The 25198-nt window shown below is 47.6% G+C and overlaps 1 protein-coding gene across 1 annotated transcript in view; it reads left to right on the top strand.

Moving 5' to 3' along the window:
- The window catches only part of RNF213 (ring finger protein 213), a 132684-nt gene that overhangs the window by 46215 nt on the left and 61271 nt on the right, over positions 1 to 25198 (top strand). The window contains exons 13-21 of the mRNA XM_030828168.1: positions 1050 to 1105; positions 3132 to 3285; positions 6969 to 7124; positions 9032 to 9121; positions 11032 to 11154; positions 16872 to 17052; positions 19973 to 20146; positions 20480 to 20629; positions 24427 to 25052. Coding sequence (XP_030684028.1) covers positions 1050 to 1105; positions 3132 to 3285; positions 6969 to 7124; positions 9032 to 9121; positions 11032 to 11154; positions 16872 to 17052; positions 19973 to 20146; positions 20480 to 20629; positions 24427 to 25052 — 1710 coding nt within the window. The remainder of the gene's footprint in view (positions 1 to 1049; positions 1106 to 3131; positions 3286 to 6968; positions 7125 to 9031; positions 9122 to 11031; positions 11155 to 16871; positions 17053 to 19972; positions 20147 to 20479; positions 20630 to 24426; positions 25053 to 25198) is intronic.

Here is a 25198-nt window from a genome sequence, read left to right as displayed (position 1 = left end):
GATTCTTATTCCTAAAAAACAGACAGTGGGCTGGGTGCGGTGGCTGACGCCTGAATCCCAGCACTTTGGGAGGCCGAGGTGGGCAGATCACGAGCTTAGGAGATCGAGACCATCCTGGCTAACACAGTGAAACCCCGTCTCTACTAAAAATACAAAAAAATTAGCTAGGCATGGTGGCAGGTGCCTGTAGTCCCAGCTACTCGGGAGGGAATGGCGTGAACCCAGGAGGCGGAGCTTGCAGTGAGCTGAGATCTTGCCAGTGCACTCCAGCCTGGGTGACAGAGCGAGACTCCGTCTCCAAAAAAAAAAAAAAAATGCAGACAGTGAAGCTTTGCCACCTAGAGAACCAGGGCTGGTCATCACTTGTTAGGGCTAAAGGTTGATTTCCTTGAGCTGCTTCTGTTTCAGTAAATAGAATTCGAGGAAACAGTCACCTTCGTTGTTTGTGATTGTACAAGGGGGGATTAGAAGGTCTCATGTAGGCCGGGCGTGGTGGCTCACGCCTGTAATTCCAGCACTCTGGGAGGCCGAGGCGGGCGGATCACGAGGTCAGGAGATCGAGACCATCCTGGCTAACATGGTGAAACTCCATCTCTACTAAAAATACAAAAAATTAGCCGGGCATGGTGGCGGGCGCGTGTAGTCCCAGCTACTCGGGAGGCTGAGGCAGGAGAATGGCGTGAACCCGGGAGGTGGAGCTTGCAGTGAGCCGAGATCGCGCCACTGCACTCCAGCCTGGGCAACAGAGCGAGACTCCGTCTCAAAAAAAAAAAAAAAAAACAAAACAAAGAAAAAGATCTCATGTGATGCATTTCATAGCTGCCATTCTTCCTTTCACATTTTTTGGTGGAGAAAATGGTATAAGTTTAAATCCTGAGTTTTATCTGTAAAAGAGGTAAGATTAGTACGTGAGCACCTTAAAATTTGTTTGTAGGAAGAAAACAATGTATACCATATTGATGCTGGATTTTTTTCAGCTCTGTTTTAGCAATGATAGCGGCATCGTGATTCAATCTTCTGTCCCGTTTTTCTTTTTTTCTCCGCCTTAGGATATTCAGAACATTCTAGAAATGCTGTTGCGCCTCCTGAACACTTACCAGGACAAGTAAGTGGAAAGCACAGTGCAGTCTCCCCCTCACGTGCGGCCCCCCCCGGGGGCTTCCTCTGACCCCTGTGATTGGCCGCGACCCACATTTGCTGTTGTAACAGCAAGCTCATAAATTAATATGTAGCCCACTTCTCTTCTCAGGTTATTAATGTAGTCGTCGGTTTTTTTTTTTTTTTTTTTTTTTTTTGAGACAGAGTCTTACTGTGTTGCCCAGGCTGGAGTGTAGTGACGCGATCTCAGCTCACTACAACCTCAATCTCCTGGTTCAAGTGATTCTCCTGTCACAGCCTCCCGAGTAGCTGGGATTACAGGCGTACCCCACCACGCCCAGCTAATTTTTGTGTGTTTGTTTTTTTGAGATAGAGTCTCGCTCTTGTTGCCAAAGCTGGAGTGCAATGGCACGATCTTGGCTCACTGCAACCTCTGCTTCCCAGGTTCAAGTGATTCTCCTTCCTCAGCCTCCTGAGTAGCTGGGAGTACAGGCGCGTGCCACCATGCCTGGCTAATTTTTGTATTTTTAGTAGAGGCGGGGTTTCACCATGTTGGCCAGGCTGGTCTCGAACTCCTGACCTCAGGTGATCCACCTGTCTCAGCCTCCCAAAGTGCTGGGATTACAGGCATGAGCCACCACGCCTGGCCATCTGTTTTTTTTTTTTTTTTTCTTTTTTTTTAAAGGGAAATAATAGATATCAGCTGCTAAGATTTGGGTTTATTGCCCCTTGGTCTTTTTTTTTTTTTTTTTTTTTTTTTTTTTTTTTTTTTTTTTTTTTTTTTTTTTTTTTGAGATGGAGTCTCGCTCTGTTGCCCAGGCTGGAGCGCAGTGGCGCAATCTTGGCTCACTGCAAGCTCCACCTCCCAGGTTCACGCCATTCTCCTGCCTCAGCCTCCTGAGTAGCTGGGACTACAGGCGCCTGCCACTACGCCCAGCTAATTTTTTGTATTTTTAGTAGAGACGGGGTTTCACCGTGGTCTCGATCTCCTGACCTCGTGATCCGCCCGCCTCGGCCTCCCAAAGTGCTGGGATTACAGGCGTGAGCCACCGTGCCTGGCCCCTTGGTCTTTTTTCCTATACATTTTTCCCTTACTTGTAAACAGTCCGATACTGCATATGCATGGTGGGCGTTCTGCATTTTTTAAATATTTAGTCAGTTTAAGATAAAAATCAAACGTAGCTTTATATAATTATCCAAAATTGTTTGCTCCTGCAAATTTGTGAGCTCTGATACCCTGAGGGGTCAGCAGACAGAATGCAGAACCACTGAAACGTGCCAGCGAGCGATGGGATGTGTGTTGTCTGAGCTGTTCTCTGAGTGGCTCAGGCACTTCCAGTCTTCGTTCACCTCCTTTGTTCACGTCTCTGCTGATGTTGATCCAGCACCTGTGACTTCGGGATCCCTCCCACAAGCTCCCTACCTCCCCACCACTGTGCGTCACAGCCTCAGCCCAGGGAGTCCTTTCTTACACCGCCTTCCCAGCCCCCTCCATCAACTCTCCTCTTAAGCTCCTCCTAAGTGTCCTCTTAAGTCCCTCCCGAGTCCCTCCCGGGTCCCTCCCAAGGCTCCTCCTAAGTCCCTGCTCTGTCCATGTGTCCCTCGGAAAACACAAAACCCAGGCCCGGCAGAGCTGGAGCCAGTTCCACACGTGCTGCACGCTCTTCTGCTGTTTCTTTCTCTTCCTCCCTCCTTTCTGTTTCTTTCTGAATATTTTTTAAAATTTATGTCGTATTTTAATGTCTAGTAATTTATTGCTTTTTTTCACATCCCGGAACGCACTGAGGAGTGTTTGGACTTGCTTTGGTTAGAACAGTTGAGGCTACAGAGACAAAACAAGAGGACTTTGCTTCCTTTTTATGTTAGTCACAAGTTCAGGACTGACTGAGAGTTTCCAGATGTTAACCTAGATAAGGTCAAACAAATGCCCTGTTGGTAGTTATTTTAAAGGAAGGGGCTAGTCATCAATGGTTACCGTTTTCTGGCTTCTCCTAAATCCTTGCCGGGATTTCTCTTAACTTTTTGTGGGGCAGGATTCCCGAGGAGGCCTTGTCACCATCCTACCTGACTGTGTGTCTGAAACTGCATGAAGCCATCTGCAGCAGCACAAAGACACCTGAGTTTTACGAGCTGCCAGCCTTATCTGCCGAGATTGTTTGCAGAATGATTATACTTCTACCTCTGGTGGTAAGTGGAGTCAACACACAAAGCATCACACCCGGGATAGGTGCGGAATTTCAAGCAGCCTCAATTTGGAAAGGAAACAGACTGATTCCCGGGTGCTGGGATGAGATGGAGCAGTGGCTTCCAGCAGTGGACATTTCTCGTGCTCTTGCTTGATGCTGGGTTCTATTCTGGGCATGGAGGGTGTCAGTGGGCCAGGGTCTGCCCTTCTGCCACCTTGGGCTCTCATAGGAGGGAGGCAGGGACTTAATGTGTGGCCATCAGCTGGCCATGGGGAAACCAGAGAGCTGGCGCAGGGGCTGGAGGTCAGGCAACGCCACGCGGAGAAGATGACTTTTCTTTTTTCTTGATTCTGTTATTTGCAGAGAACTATGGGGACCATTTTCCTCCCAAAAAATACATGTCCAAACATGGTCTTTCCCACCTTCTTTACATTGTAGCTTGAATACAGTAACAAAGGCCACAGCGCCACACATCTGTCCCCTGCCGCATGTCGCGTCCCAGGTCTGACGGCAGGATGACCTGGCTCCTCTGTCCCAAAGAAAGCCACTGTTGTGACTTCTCCCATGGATCAGTTTTTGTGTGTGTGTGTGTTTTTTTTTTTAAGATGGAGTCTCACTCTGTCACCCAGGCTAGAGTGCAGTGGCACGATCTCGGCTCACTGCAAGCTCCGCCTCCCGGATTCACACCATTCTCCTGTCTCAGCCTCCGAAGTAGCTGGGACTACAGACGCCTGCCACCACGCCTGGCTAATTTTTGTATTTTTAGTAGAGATGGGGTTTCACCATGTTAGCCAGGATGGTCTCGATCTCCTGACCTCATGATCCGCCCGCCTCGGCCTCCCAAAGTGCTGGGATTACAGGTGTGAACCACCACACCTGGCCTCCCATGGATCTGTTTTACCTGTCTTCCAGCTTTGACCTTTCTGCCTCTGACTTTTTCCACTCAGCCCCGTGTCTTTGAGCTCTGTCTGTGTGGTGCAGAGATTGGCAATTCCTTCTTTCTCGTCTCTGTGCAGCTTTCTCCCACTTGAGTTCATGAGTTTCAGTTTGAAAGTGATGTAAGATTTAATGTTTAGACTGATCATTTGTTTGTTTTTTTGAGATGGAGTTTTGCTCTTGTTGCCCAGGCTGGAGTGCAGTGGCGCCATCTCAGCTCACTGCAATCTCTGCCTCCTAGGTTCAAGTGATTCTCCTGCCTCAGCCTCCCAAGTGGCTGGGACTACAGGTGTGCACCACCACACCCAGCTAATTTTTGTATTTTTAGTAGAGACGGGGTTTCACCATGTTGGCCAGGCTGGTCTCAAACGCCTGATCTCACGTGATCTGCCTGCCTTGGCCTCCCAAAGTGCTGGGATTGCAGATGTGAGCCACTGCACCCAGCACAATCTTTTTTTTTTTTTTTTTTTTTTTTTGAGACGGAGTTTCACTCTTGTTGCCCAGGCTGTAGTGCAATGGTGCGATCTCTGCTCACCACAACCTCCGCCTCCTGGGTTCAATCGATTCTCCTGCCTCAGCCTCCCAAGTAGCTGGGATTACAGGCATGCGCCACTAAACCCAGCTAATTCTGTATTTTTAGTCGAGACGGGATTTCTACATGTTGGTCAGGCTGGCCTCGAACTCCCGACCTCAGGTGATTCGCCTGCGTGAGCCTCCCAAAGTGCTAGGATTACAGGCATGAGCTACCGTACCCGGCTGATCATTTTTTTTTAATCTTACTTCAAATTAGAACTGTGACGTTAGTGATAGAAAACAATTAAGTGTATGTTTTAACTTTCTTCCTTTCAGTTTTCTTGTGTTAAAGTACCACAGACACAGTTTAAGAATAAATATCATTGGTGAGATGATCACGTTCTCCGGAGTGGCTGCTATTTAAACCACCACAGGCAGCTGCCAACTTCCACATAAACTGTGTTTAAGGAATTTGTCAGTTACTTAGGATTTATTTTCCACAGAAATAACTATCTTAAATGTTGGCTGGGATCTCAGATAAGTTTAATCCATATTATGGACAAAATACTCTCTACCTGTGCCATAAAAGCAAACAAACAAAAAACCTTTGCAATACTAAAATTAAACAAAGCAAAAATACATGACGCATGTTGAAGAAACTTTTAGGTGGCTGCTGCTGTGAAGGCTCCAGGGTTGACGGACACTTGGAGAACAAGGTGCCCGTGTCAGTCTCCGGAGGGCTGTGCAGCCTCTGAGCGGTCGTTCAGTTTGTTGTTATTGGCCATCGCTGCCCAGCCCTGTGCTGCTGGATTGTTCTAGAAGGAGCTGTGCCATTGGGGGGACCTTCAGCAGTGCCTGTTTCGTTTTCTGCCGGCCCCCTCCCCCTGCGTGCTGTGCTGTAGTCACCCCCGCGCCCAGCTCCCTCTGCGGGCTTCTCTCTTTCTCTTTCACGGCAGCACCTGCATCCTGGCCCCTCTTACATGCTTTGAAAGCTCCTGCCTGTATCTTCCCGCCCTGGCCCTTCCCAGGTATAGTGATGCTGTGTTCCCCTGCCTACTGTGGGCTTTTCCTCTCTCCCACTCTTGGGCAGCCCCGCCCAGCAGCAGCCCTGTCCACTTGCCCAGCCGCCTCGAGGCGTAGGCCTCTCAGTGCTTCCGGTGAGCACCTGAGCACATCCAGGTTCTGTGGCTCCTGACACTTGCACAATGTGTGGGGCTGTGCTTAAAAAAAAAAGATCACACACTTGGCCGGGTGTGGTAGCTCACACCTGTAATCCCAGCACTTTGGAAGGCCAAAGCAGATAGATAACCAGAGGTTAGGAGTTCGAGACCAGCCTGGCCAACATGGTTAAACCCTGTGTCTACTAAAAAATACAAAAATTAGCCAGTTATGGTGGCATGCACTTGTAATCACAGCTACTTGGGAGGCTGAAGCAGGATAATCACTTGAACCTGGGAGGTGGAGGTTGCAGTGAGCCAAGATTGCGCCACTGTACTCCAGCCTGGGTGACAGAGTGAGACTCTGTCTCAAAAAAAAAGAAAAGAAAAGAAAAAGAAAAAGACCACACATTAATCCAGGACTGTGGGGCTCCTCCCAGGAGGAGGTGGCCCTGACCCCTGACCAGTATGTTTCCTGGGAAATGTGCTTCTGGGGAAGACAGAGGGAGGAGGAAGGAGAGGGAGGAAGAAGAAGGCAGGGGAGAGAAGGGAGGCATTACAGGAGGCTTTGAGCCCAGGGGAAGAGGGGTTTTCCCTCGGGTCTGGTGGGTCTGGCATGGAGACAGGGGGAGGGCGTGATGGGAGCACAGTGGGAAGGGGACCCAGGTTTACCTCCGGGTCAGGAGACTGGCTGTCTCCTGTGTCTAAGGAGCAGGCCCGGGAGTCTGCAGGGCCCCTCTCTGGGGCGTGCTTTTCCCCCTCAGTCTCCTGGGCACAGCCTGGGGACCTGCTCGTTGGCAGGACAGAGGCTGCCTGGGCTTTTGGGGGAGCACACAGATGCCGTTCCCTCCCTCCCTCTTTTCTCCCGTATCACCCACGTTCAGGGTGAACCCAGAAAACCCTGGGGAATGGAAGTGCTTTGGGAATGTGGGCTTCTGCTGAGGCCTGTGGTCCCTCCATCATAGCCACTCCTTGAGCAGCCTATGCCAGCAGGGAGGAGAGGAGGGGGTGCAGCATCTCGCCGGGAACCTGAGTCCACAGCCGAGGATGACTGACCCTCCCTCTTGTGTGGCAACAGGATTCTGCAGGACAGGGAGATGAAACTGGAAATAATTCAGTCCAAACAGTCTTCCAAGGTACCCTTGCTGCTACGAAAAGGTGGCTCCGAGAAGTTTTTACAAAGAACATGCTCACACATTCAGGTGCCTCATTCACATACATCGAGGAAATTGAGGTAAGCATTTGGCCGAAGGCTTCTGGGTAGGGATGAGTGATCATGATTCCTCGTGGCCTCAAATCATGGGGTACAGGCTGCTGGCCAGGGGCAGTTGTTGGCCTTCACCTGAGCCTCGGTTCTTCATCTACAAAATGGAGTTGCTCCTGTCTACCTGGCAGGGTGGCTTGAGGCAGACAGATGCTGGGTGCAAAGTGCTGCTGCACTGCCTGGTGTCCCCTGGCTGGGCACAGTCCCTGTGGTGATGGAGGTGTGGAGGTGATGGTGATGGTTGGTGGTGGTGGTGATAGAGGTGATGGTGGTGAAGGTGATGGTGGTGATGATGGTCATGGAGATGGTGAAGGGGAGGTGATGGTGGTGGTGGAGGTGCTGGTGGTGGTGGTGGTCATGGAGGTGGTAGAGGTTATGGTGGTGGTGGAGGGGATGGTGGTGATGGTGATGGTTGTGGAGGTGATGGTGGTGATGGTGATTGTGGTGGAGGTGATGGTGGTGATGGTGATGGTTGTGGAGGTGATGGTGGTGATGGTGATGGTTGTGGAGGTGATGGTGGAGGTAATGGAAGTGATGGTGGTGGTGGTGGGTGGTGGAGGAGATGGTGGTGGTGGAGGTGATGGTGGTGGTTGTGGAGGTGACGGTGGTGGTGGTGGTGGAGGTGACAGTGGTGATGCTGGTGGTGGAGGTGGTGGAGGTACTGGAGGTGATGGTGGTGGTGGAGGTGATAGTGATGAAGGTGATGGAGGTGGTGGAGGTTATGGAGATAATGGTGGTAGTGGAGGTGATGGATATTTGAACATGCCTGACCTAAGAAAAGTTCATTTTCATTTTTGGCTGGGCACTGTGGCTGATGCCTATAACCCCAACTCTTTAGGAAGCCTAGGTGGAAGGGTGGCTTGAACCCAGGAGGTCAGGGCTGCAGCGAGCTATGACTGTGCCACTGCACTCCAACCCAGGTGACGGAGCGAGACCCTGTCTCTTAAAATATTTTTTTACAGTGCATTTTCATGTGTTTCAACCTCCTAGTGTCCCTGCCAAAAATATTTTAATCTGAATCAAATCATGGGGAAATTACGAGACAAATCAGGTCAAAAGACAGTTTGCAAAACAGTTGGCCTGAACTTTTCAAAACTGTCAACATGTTCAAAGAAAAAAGAAAAAAATGACCAGGGAACTCTTCTAGAAAAGAGATGTGACAAGTAAATGCGGAAAAGAGATGTGATAAGTAAGTACAGCATGTGTCCCAGGAGGATCTAGGATCCAGTCAGGACAGGAGCTGGAGCACGAGAGGAACACGGGGATGGAGACCACTTCCTGGGAGCAGTGTCCTCCTTGCCACATTGCACGTCCTGAGTGGGAAACCTGCACTAGAGTTGCACGGAGAAGGGCTAGGGTCTTAGGAGACCCTGCCCAGGTATGTAGTGGCAAGGCACCAAGATGCCTGCAACTTACTTTCCAATGGTTTGGGAGAGAAAATGCTCATTTATGCAGAGAGTCCGAAGAGCGAGCACAGAGGAGAGAGGAAGAGTGAAAGCAGCTGTGTGAAGCGTGAACAGCACAGGACTGGAGTTGAATGAATGTGGGTGGTGGTGTGCTATTCTTGCGACGTTTTTGAAAGTTCAAAAATGTTCAAAGTATAACAGAGATAAATCCTTTCAGAATAAAAAGCCAGTTGTGCAGTAGGAGGACCAGTAGTGGCCCCTGGTTGGGTCTCTGATTCTAGAAAGCCAACCTGGGCTGCTGTGACCGGCCACTAGCACGGCTCACTGTTGATGAAGGCTGGGGAGAGCTCTGGTGTTCGCAGAGTCCCGTGCTCTCTGTATTGCCGTAATGCTCTGTCTTTCTCCCTTCATGGGAGTGTGCTGTGGCATTTAGTCGTGACAGTGGGTGTGACCTGTGTGTGGGTTTTGCAGGTCTGGAGGCGGCTGGTGGAAATCCACTTCCCCGTGGAGCATGGCTGGAAGGAGTCGTTGCTGGGAGACATGGAATGGAGGCTCAAACAGGTACCAAAAGTTCGGGGACAGTCTTTTCAGGGTGTGAAGGCAAGCTGGAGAACCCCAGACCATTAGCGACAGCCAAGAGATCTCAGCGGTGCCTCTCTGTGGGCAGGGATGCGGTGAATCACAGCTCCGTGTTTCTGTTTCTGATCCAGCCCTTATAGTCTGTCCCCGGAAGAGCGCTTCGGAGTCTTACTGAGAGGACAGAGAGGAACAAGGGCCCAGGATCTCACCATCATGGGGGTGCAGGATTTTTCCTGACCCCTTCGTTGGACTTGCGATGGGGATGCTGTGTTTACTTGGCCCACCGTGCTCAACCCCTTGTGGGAGGGAGCACGTGGGTGAGTGTGGCATCTGGCCAGCTGCTTTGGGAGCTGGCAGGAGCAAGCTCCATGCAGGCCCTGCAGCAGTGCCCAGGTTGAGGTGCCTGCAACCCCCAAAGCTCTAGAGGGCATGTTACAGTGCTCTCTTAGCTCCGCTGTCTATGGACAGTGGTGTGTTATCAGCTCAGTGGGCCCCTTGCCTTGTTGCCTAGGGTGGCTGCCCTCTGCCAGGGCCAATGTGACAGCCTCTTTTAGGTACCCACACTCGGTGGGTCCCAAGCCCTTGTCCAGCATCCAAGAAGAATGAGGTCACCTGGACACTTGAAGGATGGTGAAGGTGGAGAATTTTATTAAGCAATGGAAATGGCTCTCCGTGGAGAGGGGAGCTGGAGAGGGGATGGGTCAGGTGGGGAATCTTCCTTTGGTCCAGGTGTCTCTGGCTGGCTCTTCCCTGAAGTCAGGACGTCTTTCCAAAGTTAAACCCTCTCTCCTTGGAAGTCCAGCCATCCCTCTGAAGTCAAGTCACCTGTTTCCAGTCAAGCTACTTCTCTCTCACTACCAAGTCTGGGGTCTTTTTAGGCACGAGATAGGGGACAGGGTGGGCCGTAGGTAGTTTTGGAAAGAGCAACATTCTATTGGTAAAAAGACATTACTCCGAAGGAACCAGTGGGGAGAGAGCAGGCACACAGGGATAGAGGTTCTCACTTTGGACCATGGGTTTCAGGCTTTTCGGATGGAAGGTGGGGTTCTGCCAGGGACCTGCCCCTGTCTGCACAGGATTTCTTTGCCTCCTGCCTCCATCGGTGGGGCCCCAGGCAGAGGAGGGGCCAAGCCTGCCCATAGCAAGTCTAAATGGCCCGTTGGTGACAGGAGCCTCATGACACACAAGTGGACACACAGACATGCCCCTCATGCTGAATTAAGGCCTGAGGCTCGAGGAAAATTAGCTTTTATGTGATATGAGAGTTTTATATGTAACTTCTTTTTTTTTTTTTGAGACGGAGTCTCGCTCTGTCGCCCAGGCTGGAGTGCAGTGGCGGGATCTCGGCTCACTGCAAACTCCACCTCCCGGGTTCACGCTATTCTCCTGCCTCAGCCTCCCGAGTAGCTGGGAGTACAGGTGCCCGCCACCACGCCCAGCTATATTTTTGTATTTTTTGTAGAGACGATGTTTCACCATGTTAGCCAGGATGGTCTCGATCTCCTGACCTTGTGATCCACCTGCCTCACCCTCCCAAAGTGCTGGGATTACAGGTGTGAGCCACCGCGCCTGGCCGATATGTAACTGTTAAATGGATCTTTAAAGGGAAAAGTCAGAAACAAGGAAAAATGACCTATTTCTCATAACTTACCTGTTTTTGCAAGCCAGGTGCTTTTTCTGCAGAGTGGGAAAAGAGACTCTTTTAAATTTTAGCCTTTGGTCCACTGGTGGGGGGCAGGGAGGACATGCTTTGCGTGGGCCGGGAGAAGCTTAAAATTGGGGGAAACGGTAAAACAGTGGGAAAGTAAAAATGACGAAAGAACTTTCATCCCATAGAGCACTGGAGCGCTGCATCCGAAAGCTCTGAAACCACCCCCCTTCGATTTTTGCAGGAGAAACCCCTCTCCCAGATCACTGCCTACTGCAATAGTCACTGGGACACCAATGGCTTAGAGGACAGTGTGGCCAAGACCTTTGAGAAATGCGTCATTGAAGCCGTGAGCTCAGCCTGCCAGGTGAACAACCTCTCCTCCCGGGGAAACAGATTCGGGCTCACAGCTGTGTTCTGCCATGACCCAGCTAAGGGCTATGAAGCACCCGCTGGGTCTCAGCTCCTCTGCTAACTCAGAGATTGGGAAGTGGGCACCCTCCTCCCTCGCCAAGGGCAATGGCGCTGAAATCCACTTCTCTCCGGATTCCTGGGTGTACTGCACAGTCCCTGCTGCTCGCACCATCCTGCATGTGTTCCATATGGAATCACGGCCGTGCGCGTGTGGCACAAGTCACACGGGCTTGCAGGCCGTTCCTCAGACGGCCCTGTTATCACTGTGGCTGCTGGTTTGTTTGATTGTTAACCCTTGCTCAGTAGGTGTGCAGGAAAAGACTCCAAAGGTTGACAGAACATTTATGGAAGCAAAATGTGTGAAATGGAAAATGGTATCAATTTATTTAGCTCTTTTTGGCAAAGAGATTGTGCCCCTCTGTCTCCCAGGAACAGTCTCCCAGGCAGTGCCACACGAGGAAGCTCCCTGCTGGCCACGGCTCCCCCGCTCACATTTCCTAATTGGACACTTAACCCCTGTACAAGCACCGCCTTGCGGCCACAGGGGAAGTCCAGAAACATTGAGGTCATTGAATTCCGGGGACCAAGGGGTTCTAATTTTTTAAGTGACTGATACCATTGATAAGGTTTTCCTTTCCCTTATTTGTTAACTCTCTGTTGAGATATCATTCATATGCCATACGGTACCTCCGTCAAAAGTTCCAGTTCAGCAGGTTTTGGGGTAGTCACAGATATGTACAGTCATCACCACAGTTAACGACAGAGCATTTTCATCACTTCAAAGAGAAACCCTGTCCCCTTTAGCCATCATCCTCCTCCCCTCTAGCCACCCACTCCCCTCTGCAGGCATAAACAATCGCTGAACATAAACAACTGCTTCTGTGGCTTTCTCTGTTCTGTCATATGAATGGAATCATATATGTGGCCTTTTGGGTATGGCTTATTTCACTGAGCGTAATGTTTTGTTGTTGTTGTTGTTCTTTGTTTGTTGTTTTTGAGACAGAGTTTCACTCTTTTTGCCCAGGCTGGAGTGCAATGGTGCGATCTTGGCTCACCGCAACCTCTGCCTCCCAGGTTCAAGTGATTCTCTTGCCTCAGCCTCCCAAGTAGCTGGAATTACAGCTACTTTTTGTTTAAAGAGTCTTTTAATTGTTTAAAGAACAATGTGCCGCCACACTTGGCTAATTTTATGTTTTTAGAAGAGACGGAGTTTCTCCATGTTGGTCAGGCTGGTCTCAAACTCCCGACCTCAGGTGATCCACCCACCTTGGCCTCCCAAAGTGGTGAGATTACAGGCGTGAGCCACCGCGCCCGGCCGAGCATAATGTTTTAAAAATCCATCCAGGTTGGACACAGTTGCTCACGCCTGTAATCACAGCACTTTGGGAGCCCAGGAGTTCAAGACAAGCCTGGGTAACAGAGTAAGACCCTGTCTCTATAAAAACTAAAAAATAAACAAAAAAAATTAGCCAGGCATGGCTGGGCACACCTGTGGTCCCAGCTACTTGGGAGGCTGAGGTGGGAGGCTCCCTTGGGACCAGAAGGTCAAGGCAGCAGTGAGCCATGATCACACCACTGCACTTCAACCTGGGGGACAGAGCAAGACCCTGTCTCGAAAAGCAATAACAACAAAAGTCCATCCATATTGTAGCATGTGTCAGTTTACGTTAAGTATTCCCTACCCAAAATGCTTAAGACCAGAAGTGTTTTGGATTTCAGATGTTTTCAAATTTTGGAATAGTTGCATTTACATAATGAGATGTCTTCCAGATGGGACCCAGAGTCTAACCACAAAATTCACTTGTTTCATATACATCTTATACACATAGCCTGAAGGTAATTTTATACAATATTTTTAACAATTTTGTGCCTGAGACAAAGTTTGTGTTAAGTATTTGTATGTTGAATTTTTCACTTGTGGCATCATTATACTCAAAAAGTTTGGATTTGGAGTATTGTGGATTTTGGGATTAGGAATGCTCAACCTGTATTTCATTTCTTTCCATGGCCAAATATTATTCCCTGTTTATCCATGTGTCCATTGACGGCCATCTAGGTTGCTTCTTCGGCTATTATAAATCTGCTGATACAAACATTAGTGTACATGTTTATGTGTGGGTGTATGTCTTCATTTCTCCTGAGTGTATACCTCGATGTGGAATTGCTGAATCATATGGTAACTCCATGTTTAACTGTTTAAAGAACTGTCGGCCGAGTCCCACAGCAGCTGGAACCACTTTCAATCCCTCCAGCAGCATAGGAGTCTTCCAGGTTCTCCACATCCTCACCAACATGTGTTATCTAACTTTTTGATTCTAGCCATCCTAGTGGGTATGAAGTGGTATCTCCTTGTGGTTTTTGTTTTTTTGAGATGGAGTCTTGCTCTGTCACCCAGGCTGGAGTGCAGTGGCGTGATCTTGGCTCACTGCGACACCTCCACCTCCTGGGTTCAAGCAATTCTCCTGCCTCAGTCTCTCGAGTAGCTGGGACTACAGGCATGTGCCACCATGCCCAGCTAATTTTTGTATTTTTGGTAGAGACAGGATTTTACCATGTGGGCCAGGATGGTCTCCATCTCTTGACCTCATGATCCACCTGCCTCAGCCTCCCAAAGTGCTGAGATTACAGGCGTGAGCCACCGTGCCTGGCCTCATTGTGGTTTTTAACTGCATTTCTCTGATAACTAATGATATCAAGCATCTTTTAATATGCTTATTGGATTTATCTGTATCTTCTTTGGAGAAATGTTTATTGAGATATTTTGCCCCTCATCCCCCCCGCTTTTTTTTTTTTTTTTTTTTGAGAAGAGGTCTTGCTTTGTCACCCAGGCTGGAATACAATGGCACGATCACAGCTCACTACAGCCTCAACCTCCTGGGCTGAAGTGGTCCTCCCACTTTGGTCTCCCAAGTAGCAGGGACTACAGGCATATGCCACCATGTTCAGCTAATTAAAAAAAAAAATTTCTGTGGGCCGCGCACGGTGGCTCACACCTGTAGACCATCCTGGCTAACCCGGTGAAACCTTGTCTCTACTAAAAATACAAGAAATTAGCTGGGCATGGTGGCATGCGCCTGTAGTCCCAGCTGGTTGGGAGGCTGAGGCCAGAGAATCACTTGAACCCATGAGGTGGAGGTTGCAGTGAGCTGAGATTATGCCACTGCACTCCAGCCTGGGCGACAGAGCGAGACTCTGTCTCAAAAAAAAAAAGTTTTTTTTGGTAGAGACAGGGTCTTGAGATGTTGCCCAGGCTGGTCTTGAACTCCTGGACTCACATAAGCCTCCCTCCTTGGCCTCCCAAAGTGTTGGGATTGAAGGCATGAGCCACCACACCTGGCCTCTTTTGCTCATTTTTAAATTGGGTTGTCTTTTTATTATAGAGTTGGGAGTCTTTATTCTATATACAAGTCCCTTGTCAGATATATGATTGCAAGTATTTTCTCCCATTCTATGTGGTTTTTTTTTCACATTCTTGTTGGTTTCTTTTGAAGCACAGGAGTCTTTAATTTTGAAGAAGTTGAGCATATCTGTTTTTTCTTTTGTTGCTTGTACTTTTGGTGTCAAAGAATCCTTTGCCAAATCCTAGGTGACGAAGATTTACTCCTATGTTTATTTATCTCCAAATGTTGTATAGTTTTAGCTCTTACATTTAGGCCTTTGATCCATTTTGAGTTCCTTTTTGTATATGGTGTATATGGTGTGAGGTAAGGGTTCTGTTTCATTCTCTTGCCTGTGGACATCCAGTTGTCCCAGCATTTGTTGAAAGGACTCTACATTCCTCATTGAGTGATGTTGGCACTCTTGTCAAAAATCTGTTGACGATACATATATGGATTTATTTCTAGATTTTCAATTCTATGTATTGATCTACTTGCCTATCCTTGTGTCAGTACCACACTGGACTACCATCGCTTTCTAGTAAGTTTTGAAATTGGGATGTGTGAGTCCTCCTACTTCGTTCTTATTTTTCAAGATTGTTTTGGCTATTTTGGGTCCCTTGCAATTTCATAAGAATTTTAGAATCAGTATGTCAGTTTCCACTGACAAGGAAGTCAGCTGGGATTCTGATAGGGCTGGTATTCAATGTATAGATCAGTTTGGAGAGCATTGCCATCTTAACAAGGTTAAGTTGGATTTCTTTCATTCAATTAGATTTTTTTTTTTTCCCTGTTTAGACGGAGTCTCGCTCTGTTGCCCAGGCTGGAGTGCCCAAGTAGCTGGGACTACAGGTGCCCACCACCATGCCTGGCTAATTTTTGTATTTTTAGTAGAGATGGGGTTTCACCATATTGGTCAGGCTGGTCTCGAACTCCTGACCTCAGATGATCCACCCGCCTTGGCCTCCCAGAGTCCTGGGATTACAGGCATGAGCCACCATTCCTGGCCAATTTCTTTTGACAATGTTTTGTATTTTTCATAGTTTAAATTTTGCACTTCTTTTGTTAAATTTCTAAGTACTTTTTTTGTGGGGGGGTGGTGCTATTGTAATTGGAATTGTTTTCTGAATTCCGTTTCCAGATCATTCCTTGCTGGTGTCTAGACACATAGTGCTCCATGTGTCTTGTAGCCTGCAACATTGCTAAGCTCATTTGGTAGCTCAAATTGTGTGTGTGTGTGTGTGTGTATGTGTGTGTGTGTGTGCGCGCGCGCGCATGAGAGAGAGAGAATTAAATTTTCTATACATAAGATCATATCATCTGTGAATTGAGTTTCACTTCTTCCAATCTGGATGCCTTTTATTTCTTTCTCTTGCATAACTGCCCTGGCTAGAACCTCCAGTACAATGTTGAATGAAAGTGTTGAAAGTGGACATCTTTGTCTTGTTCTGATCTTAAGAGAAGGTTTCAGTCTTTTGCCACCAGGTGTGATGTCAGCGTGAGCTTTTCATAGATGCCCTTTATCAGTTTGTGGAAGTTCTTTTTGTTCCTCATTTGTTGAATTTTTTTTTTTAATCATAGAAGAGAGTTGGATTTTGTCAAATGCTTTTCCCGTATCTACTGAAATGATCGTGCGATATTTTCCTATTGTTATTAACTGATATTTGATGTTAAATCAACCTTTCATCCCTGAGATAAATTACACTTGATCGTGGTGTATAGTTCCTTTAACATGTGGCTGGATAAGGTTTTCTTTTATCCTTTTAAATGTCAGAAAGTATCTATTATAAATTAACCTTGTGGCTTTTACTAATTACTGAAATGTTTTGCAGAAACTTTGAACCTAAGAAAGAAAAATATTGTTTCTGGGAGGAGAATTAAAATGTATATGTTGTTCGTAGGCAGCTTTTTAAAAGAATTACAGTTTAGGAACATAAAATATATGCTATATTAAGGGTTTATTCATTTTTGGTATTTTTCATGATATGAAAGTCCAAAAAAAAAGGTAGAAACTGGCAGCCAGAAGGAAGGAGGGTGACTGGTTATGTTGGTGTGTGTTTGTGTGTGCGCCTTCACATCTCTGGTGCTGGACACTTAAGGAGGCAGTGTACAAGGAAATGAAAATTTTTGAAGAAATGTAAAGTGTTTTACTATTTTGCTCTTTTTGTGGCCTTGTAAAACAAGTTACAGTAGATTTCTGAAATGCTATTGAGTAAGTAATTTGCTTTTGTTATTTCAAAACAAACTAATGAAAAACTTCTAAATGTCCCTCTTTTATTAATTTTTCTTGTAGTCTCAGACCAGTATCCTTCAGGGACGCTCTTGCTCTAATTTGCGGAAATTTGGCACCCTCCTGTCTGCTGTGATCACTAAGTCCTGGCCTAGGAACAATGGGGAAGCCGTGGACAACTTGGATGACATTCTGAAGCATCTGCTCACGTTGGCAGATGTCAAGCACCTCTTCAGACTGTGTGGTATGTTTGCCGGAGTGCCGGGAACATGAGCTCAGGGAAGGTGGTGTCTTCTTGACTCTGGGAAAGGTGGGAGGCAGAAGATTTGACAGGATGATACTGAATTGGGATGGGCTGATGTTTGACAAAGGCTGCAGTTTGGATAGAGAGACCCTGGAAGGCTCAGAGTGTCTTGCGTTGTAAATAATAACTAATGCTAACAGCCGCTATTCATTGAATGCTTGCTGTACCCTAGCGACTGTGCTGGGTCACAAGGGAAGTGCCCTTGAGACAACCCTTCTGAAAGTCCCCTTTAAGGCCCCCAACTTTCAGATCAGGAAACAAATGGAGAAGGCAATGCAACTTACCTAAGGTCTCAAAGATTATAAGTAGTAAAAACTAAAATCCAGACCCAGGTATGTCTTATTTGGAGATCAATATAGAACGTCCAAGCCAACATTGATGACCTCAATAGAAAGTGAAGTACTGTGCTGTCTGATTTCCCACCCAGCCCCCCGCGCCCCAAGTGTTTTGTGGTCAAGGGGGAGAGGGAGAGAGATATTCCATCCTAAAAACGTTAGAGTCCAGTTGACATGTGAGACCTTAGATTCATATCTTTTAGTGAGAAGGCACTGGATGTGGAACAGCCAAAATCAATGCTGAACTTCCTACACATCAGGGAAGTTGTGGGGATCAAATAACTGAATTAATATGGGAGTGCATAAGTAAAAGCTACTCTCTTGAAAAGATCATTTTTGTGTTATTTGTATTTATTTATTTATTTATTTTTGAGATGGAGTCTCGCTCCCTCACCCAGGCTAGAGTGCAGTGCTGTGATCTCAGCTCACTGCAACCTCTGCCTCCCGGGTTCAAGCGATTCTCCTGCCTCAGCCTCCCAAGTAGCTGGGATTACAGACGTGAGCCACTGCGCCTGGCAGTTTATTTAATTTTAAAACAAGGTCTTCTCTGTTGCCCAAGTTAGCATGGAGTACAGTGATGCCATCATCGCTCACTGTAAGCCCCGACCTCCCGGGCTCACGTGATCCTCCTGCCTCGGCCTCCCAAGTGGCTGGGACTCCAGGCATGCACCACCATGCCCAGCCTGTTTATAAGTTGGATAGAATTTTTTTTTTTTTTTTTTTTTTGAGACGGAGTCTCGCTCTGTCGTCCAGGCTGGAGTGCAGTGGCACAATCTCAGCTCACTGCAAGCTCCGCCTCCTGGATTCATGCCATTCTCCTGCCTCAGCCTCCTGAGTAGCTGGGACCACAGGCGCCCGCCACCACGCCCGGCTAATTTTTTGTATTTTTAGTAGAGACGGGGTTTCACCATGTTAGCCAGGATGGTCTGGATCTCCTGACCTCGTGATCCGCCCGCCTTGGCCTCCCAAAGTGCTGGGATTACAGGCATGAGCCACTGCGCCTGGCCTGGATAGAATTTTTTAGAGCACTTTTATGTGTACAGCAAAATTGAGCATAAAGTAGAGAGTTGTCATCTGTCTCCGCCACCATCACACAGGCAGTACCCTGTTAGTAACATGCAGCATTAGTGTGGTGCTTTTGTTACAGCTGATAAGCCAATATCGATACATTATTATTAACTAAAGTCCATAGTTTACAGTAGCGTTCATTCCTGGTGTTGTCCATTCTCTGAGGTTTGGATAAACCATGGCCTGTGTCCACCATTCCAAACTATTCGTACAGAATAGTTTCGCTGTCCTACAAAATCCCGTGCTGCACCCCTCCCATTTCCTTTAGTCTTTTCCAGAATGTCCTATGGCTGGAATCTTATAGGATGTCGCCTTTAGACTGGCTTCCTTCACTTAGTAATACGTATTTACGTTTCCTTCATGTCTTTTCATGGCTTGAGAGCTAACTTCCTGTTACCACTGAATAATATTCTATTGTGTGGATGTGCTACAATTTGCTTACCCGTTCACCTAATGAAAGACATCTTGATTGCTTCCAAGTTTTTGCAATGATTAATAAAGCTACTATGTTTGTTTCTTATGGTGCAGATAAGCTTCATCTTCTCCTAATATTGTATGGCTCTAATATTACTGGGAGAGAAATCCTAAGTGATTAAACGAAACATATATAAAAATTCTTCCCTCTAAATTTGTCATAAAATCAATTCCAAGATTTTGCAAGATAATGAAGATGTACAGAGTATAAAGTTATCACATGGCTGTTTCTCTCTTTGCATATGCTATGAAAATGTCTCCCTAAGACCATCCTGATAGGCATTGCTAGGTATGTCTGCATCCCTGGTGCAGTTTCTTCTGCTGTAGGTATTCCTAGGGCGGGGGCTTTTTAAAGAAGATTCTGTGTATTCTATTTAAAAAATATATTCAGGCCAGGTGAGGTGGTTCATGTGTATAATCCTAATGTTTTGGGAGGCCAAGGCGGCAGGATCTCTTGAGCCCAGGAGTTTGAGACCAGCCTGGGCAACAAAGTGAGACCCTGTCTCTACAAAAAATTTTGAAAGTTTGCCAGGCATGGTGGTGTGCACCTGTGTTCCTAGCTACTCGGGAGGCTGAGGCAGGAAAATCAGGTTACAGTGGGGCTATGGTTGTGGCCTGGGTGACAAAGACAGAGTGAGACCCTGTCAAAAAAAAAAAAAAAAAGGAAGTCAGTCCGTCCATATACTGAAGGGGACATGGGTTTTAACCTGAGAAATGTGTCTCCCAGCTGATTTTGGCCATTGCGGGAGTCATCTTCGTGGACAAGGAAGTTGTTCAGGGGATGAATCTGGGCAAGACCTAACCCTCGTGGGGGAAAGCAGAAGGGAGTGGAGTGATTGGCGCATCTGGAGACACTGGCCAGCCATTGCCTGTGTTTGAGGAAGTGGGGGCAGGACAAGAGGTTATTTGGAATTCCCATGGTAACGGCAAAGAGGCAGGAGGTGGGGAGCCCACTGTTTTGACTGTGTTCTTCATCTGTTCAGGAACCGATGAGGAAATACTAGCAAATATTACAGAGGATGGCAAGAAGTTGATGGCTGCTGCTGACTCTGTGTTCACGAAAGTTGTTGGTGACCTCCTAAATGGAACGATTTTAGTTGGACAACTGGAGCTGATTATAAAGCACAAGAATCAGTTTCTTGACATCTGGCAACTGAGTAAGCATCGAATCGAGATACGCACTTCAGGCTCCTGAGGCATTAAGTAGCTTGAAGACACGTTTGTGTGCATTTTTGTAAAGGAGATGATCATCTTAGCCTTGATAATGAGTATCTCTTCTTGCTCATAAGTTGATAGGGGTGGTTTATAATTCTCAAGAACATCACGGGAAAGTGATAGAATAATGGCCATCTCAAAAAAATGGCTATGCGCAAAACTGTCCTAGTCCTTCTCCTGCTGGCGGGGGAGGTGAGGCGCATTCAAAGCACTGCCATGGAAAATGGCATTTGTTTGCCGTATTGGGTTACTTTATTGTTGTTCTTATTTTCCAGAGGATAAACATCTTTCACCCCAGGATGAAAAATGTGCTGTGGAAGAAGCACTGGATTGGAGAATGGAGGAACTGTTATTTCTAAAGAAAGAGAAAAGATGTGTTGATAGTCTCCTGAAGATGTGTGGGAACGTGAAACATCTGGTACAAGGTGGTATTCCTGAGAAGTGAACAACGTTGAGGGCTCTCCAAGGGTTAGAGGAGAACACAGTAAGAATGGATCACAGTAGCAGATCTTTATTTTGGAGAGAAGGCTTTAAAATTTTTTTTCTTAATTTGCATTTGCTGGGGGGATCGCTTTCACCTCTTTTAGATTCTTCTTTTTGGTATTTATGTCCACATTTCCAAATAACATGCTTAAATGTCTCCTTGATTTTTCCGGTGTCAGCATGAGCTGCTGACGCCCGCTGCGGAAGATGAGGGCTTAGAGCCACACATTTCTGGTCTATGCCCTGCCCACATCACCTTTCCACCTCCTCTTGCTCCCTGTTCTCTCATAGTGGAGTTGCATCATTGTTTAGGGTTAAATCAACAGGACCCACACAGATCACAAGTGAACCACGAAAGAAACCGTCATCATTTTACAATTTTTGCACAAACTCTGTTTTCCACAGAATTACATTTCCTGTCAAACGCTGTTTTCACTGCGTTAATGATATGCTGTTTTCATTGTATTAATTTCTAATTCCATCCTAATCTCTGCCGAGTGTCTGAATTTCCTTGAAGATCATTGGTTTGACCTTTGAAAAGGAACCTGCCAACCCTGGGCTGCAGACGTAGGGTGGAGTCTCCCTCCACCTCCTAGGGGGCCTTTGCCTCCCGCGCCCCCCTCCGCCGCTACTCGCTCCTGCTTCCTCTGTGGGCAGAGCACACCCTCACTGGCTTCCTGAGAAAAGGGGGTGTAAGAGGTTAAACCCTCGAATCCTTGTGTGTCTAAAGATGTCTGTCCTCTTACTAGGTCAGTCGCTCGGCTAGGTCTAGGATTACAGACCGGAAGTATTTTCCTTCTGAAGTTTCAATGTGCTGCGCCATCATTGCCTCCACAGTGTGGCTATGTATGCAGAAGTCCGATGCAGTGCCAATTACACATCCTTCATGTGTGTGACCTGTTTTTCTTGAAGCTCTTGAGCTCTTTCTTTTACTCATATTCTGAAATAATAATGTGTCTTGGCCTGGATCTATGTTCCATTGAGGCTGGGCATGTTGGCTCCCACCTGTAATCCCAGCACTTCAGGAGGCCAAGGCAGGAAGATTGCTTGAGCCTAGGAGTTTGAGACCAGCCTGGGCAACATAGCAAGACCCCATCTCTAAAAAAAATACAAAAAATTAGCAAGACACAGTGGTGCATACCTGTATTCCCAACTACTTGGGAGGCTGAGGCAGGAGGATCACTTGAGCCTGGAAGGTCGAGGCTGCAGTGAGCCGAAATCACACAACACTCCAGCTTGGGTGACAGAGTAGGACCCTGTCTCAAAAAATAAAATATTTTCAGTCCCCTCTATTGGGTATTAATAGGTAGGTCTTTCAACTCTAGACATCAAAATCCTTGAGTTCTGGGAAATTCTCCTGAATGATTTAATTTTTTCTTCTCTTGCTGGAATTCCTGTTAATTGGATACGGGACCTCCTGGATGATCATCTAACTGTCATCATTTTTCTCTCCGGTTTTCTATCCCTGTTTTTTGCTCTGCTCTTGAGAGATTTATTCAGAACCAAACTTTCTGCTTAGATTTTCATGTCAGCTTTCATATATATATTTAATGTAAAGGAATTCTTTTTCTCGGAATGATCCTTTTTAAATTCTATCCTGTTCTTGTTCACGTTGCAGCATCTTCCCTTCTGGGTTGTTCACCATTTTGTTTTGGAGGTTTTGCTTTTCCTGGCATCATGTGCTGCTTCCTCCAGGTTCCTTTCACTTGTTGATTTGTTTTGATTTTCCTCCTATGTCTGGACATTCTTGTTTGTATGTTTATTAAGAGAAAGCCCTCACAAGTGGGTTGGCCCTCTGCGGGGTGCTGCCGTGGGGTGCCATGGCTCGGCCTGGAAGTTGGCCTGTCTCCTGAAGTCTTCTGTCTCCTGCCTGGAGGGTGTGGGCCTGGCTGCCGGGTTTCTGGGAGCCAAGAGGGAGAAGCGGGCTGGCGGGCCTTGGCATCCTGTGCGTGGTCCTCCCATGGCCCGTGTTCTCAGTGTGGTTCTCCACCACCTCCCTCTGTCTCCTGTGCTTCACGCCCCATCCTCCTTCCCCCTGAGATTGGATAATTCATGTCTTCTGTTAGCTTCCTGAGAAAGGTGATATGTCTAGAAATGCCCTTTTTTCTGCCATGTATCTGTGGCCTCCAATCCACACGCCCCTCTGCGTTATCCTTTCTAGAAAATAAACCATCTGTTGGCTGCTGGGTTGAAGGAGGAGGTCCACCTGCTGTGTCAGGGCATTGGGGTGACAGTCGGCGTGCTGGATGGACCACATCTTTTTTTTGAGACAGGGTCTTGCCCTGTTGTCCAGGCTGGAGTGCAGTGGCTCAGTCTTGGCTCACTGCAACCTCTGCTTCCCGGGTTTAAGTGAATCTTGTGTCTCAGCCTCCCTAGTAGCCGAGATTACAGGTGTCCACCACCACGTCCAGCTAATTTTTTGTATTTTTAGTGGAGATGGGATTTCATCATGTTGGCCAGGCTGGTCTTGAACTCCTGACCTCAAGTGATCCATCCGCCTCAGCCTCCCAAAGTGCTGGGATTACGGGCATGAGCCACTGTGCCCAGCCTGGGCCGTGTCTTAAACAGACTTTGAACCCAGTCTTCCTTATTTCATCACCACCTCCCAGTCTGCAGTGACCTGCACCATGTGTGTCTGGTTTTTGGGAATCCTGTGACATAAAAGTGCTCAGCTCTCAGCGTTGCCCACTGGGGCCCCAGGACTCCCTGTTACCAGGCCTCACGTGTCATTTGCCACTGGTGCAGCTCGTTTGCAACTTCTAAAATTTTGTTCCTGTTATCCTGTTCGCCATTCCTCCTCCTGTCCTTGTCAGTTTATGACTTTTTTTTTTTTTTTGAGATGGAGTCTCACTCTGTCACCCAGGCTGGCATGCAGTGGCACAGTCTCAGCTCACTGCAACCTCCACCTCCCAGGTTCAAGTGATTCTCCTGCCTCAGCCTCCTGAGTAGCTGGGATTACAGGTACGCTCCACCACGCCTGGCTAATTTTTGTATTTTTAGTAGAGACAGGGTTTTGTCACGTTGGCCAGGCTGGTCATGAACTCCTGACCTCAGGTGATCCGCCCATCTCAGCGTCCCAACATGCTGGGATTACAGGCATGAGCCACTGTGCCCAACTAGTTTATGACTTTTTATTTTTATTTTTTTGAGATGGAGTCTTGCTCTGTCCCCCAGGCTGGAGTGCAGTGGCGCGATCTCGGCTCACTGCAAGCTCCGCCTTCCGGGCTCACGCCATTCTCCTGCCTCAGCCTCCCGAGTAGCTGGGACTACAGGCGCCCGCCACCACGCCCGGCTAATTTTTTGTATTTTTGGTAGAGACAGGGTTTCACCGTGTTAGCCAGGATGGTCTCGATCTCCTGACCTTGTGATCCGCCCACCTCGGCCTCCCAAAGTGCTGGGATTACAGGCTTGAGCCACCTCGCCCGGCCAGTTGATGACTTTTTAAATGCAGTTTATATTCCGTCATTGGAGTGGGGTTTGGCAAAGAGTAAACAGATGCGTGTTTTCCCACTGCCATCTTTACCCAGAAGTTTATGATGCTTTCTTTATCATGAATATTGGTTAACAAGGCTAAGCGGGGAGGGAAAGACCTGTGAACTCTTCCTGAGAAAGAAATCCTAGCAGTTGTGTGCTCTTGAGTTCGCTCAGAGAAGTGAGGAGAGTAAGTCTTAGGAAAGTGAAATAAAATGGAATCATGATTAGAGCTTTGACTGTTGACATTTTCTTTTGGTTTCTAAAGTGGACTTTGGAGTGCTTGCACTAAGACACTCACAAGACCTCAGCAGTAAAAGATTAAATGAAGCCGTGACAGTGAGACTGTCCACCTCCTCGAACTCACAGAGGACAACGCATTACCAGCTGAGCTCCCAGGTCCGAGAAATGGCTGGGAAGATAGACTTGCTCAGAGACAGCCACATCTTCCAGATCTTCTGGCAGAAAGCCGCAGAGCCGCTAAGTGAGCCTAAGGAGGACCAGGAAGCCGCAGAGTTGCTGAGTGAGCCCGAAGAAGAATCAGAAAGGCATACCCTTGAGCTTGAAGAGGTGTATGACTATTTGTATCAGCCTTCTTACAGAATGTTCATTAAACTGTACCAGGATCTAAAGTCAGGACAGGTCACCCTTGCAGAGATCGATGTCATCTTCAAGGACTTTGTGAATAAATACACAGACCTGGATTCAGAACTTAAGATCATGTGCACTGTGGACCACCAGGGCCAAAGCGATTGGATCAAGGAGCGAGTCGAACAGATCAAGGAATATCATCACCTGCACCAGGCTGTCCACGCAGCCAAGGTCATCTTGCAGGTCAAAGAGAGCCTGGGACTGACCGGTGACTTCAGTGTTCTCAACACTTTACTAAATTTTGTAAGTTAGTTGCTGGGGACTGTGGGGGTTTGGAGGGGCGTCCTGCCTCACACTCTTCAGAAGCCATGGGCTTTGTGGCTTTGAAAAGCGGGGTGGATGACTTAGAGCTTCCGTCAGGGACCCCTGTGTGTGTGGTACTTGAGGCC

The sequence above is a fragment of the Nomascus leucogenys genome, chromosome 14 (assembly GCF_006542625.1).
Source record: "Nomascus leucogenys isolate Asia chromosome 14, Asia_NLE_v1, whole genome shotgun sequence".
Classification (NCBI taxonomy): Eukaryota; Metazoa; Chordata; class Mammalia; order Primates; family Hylobatidae; genus Nomascus; species Nomascus leucogenys.
This window is presented reverse-complemented; position numbering and strand designations above follow the sequence as displayed.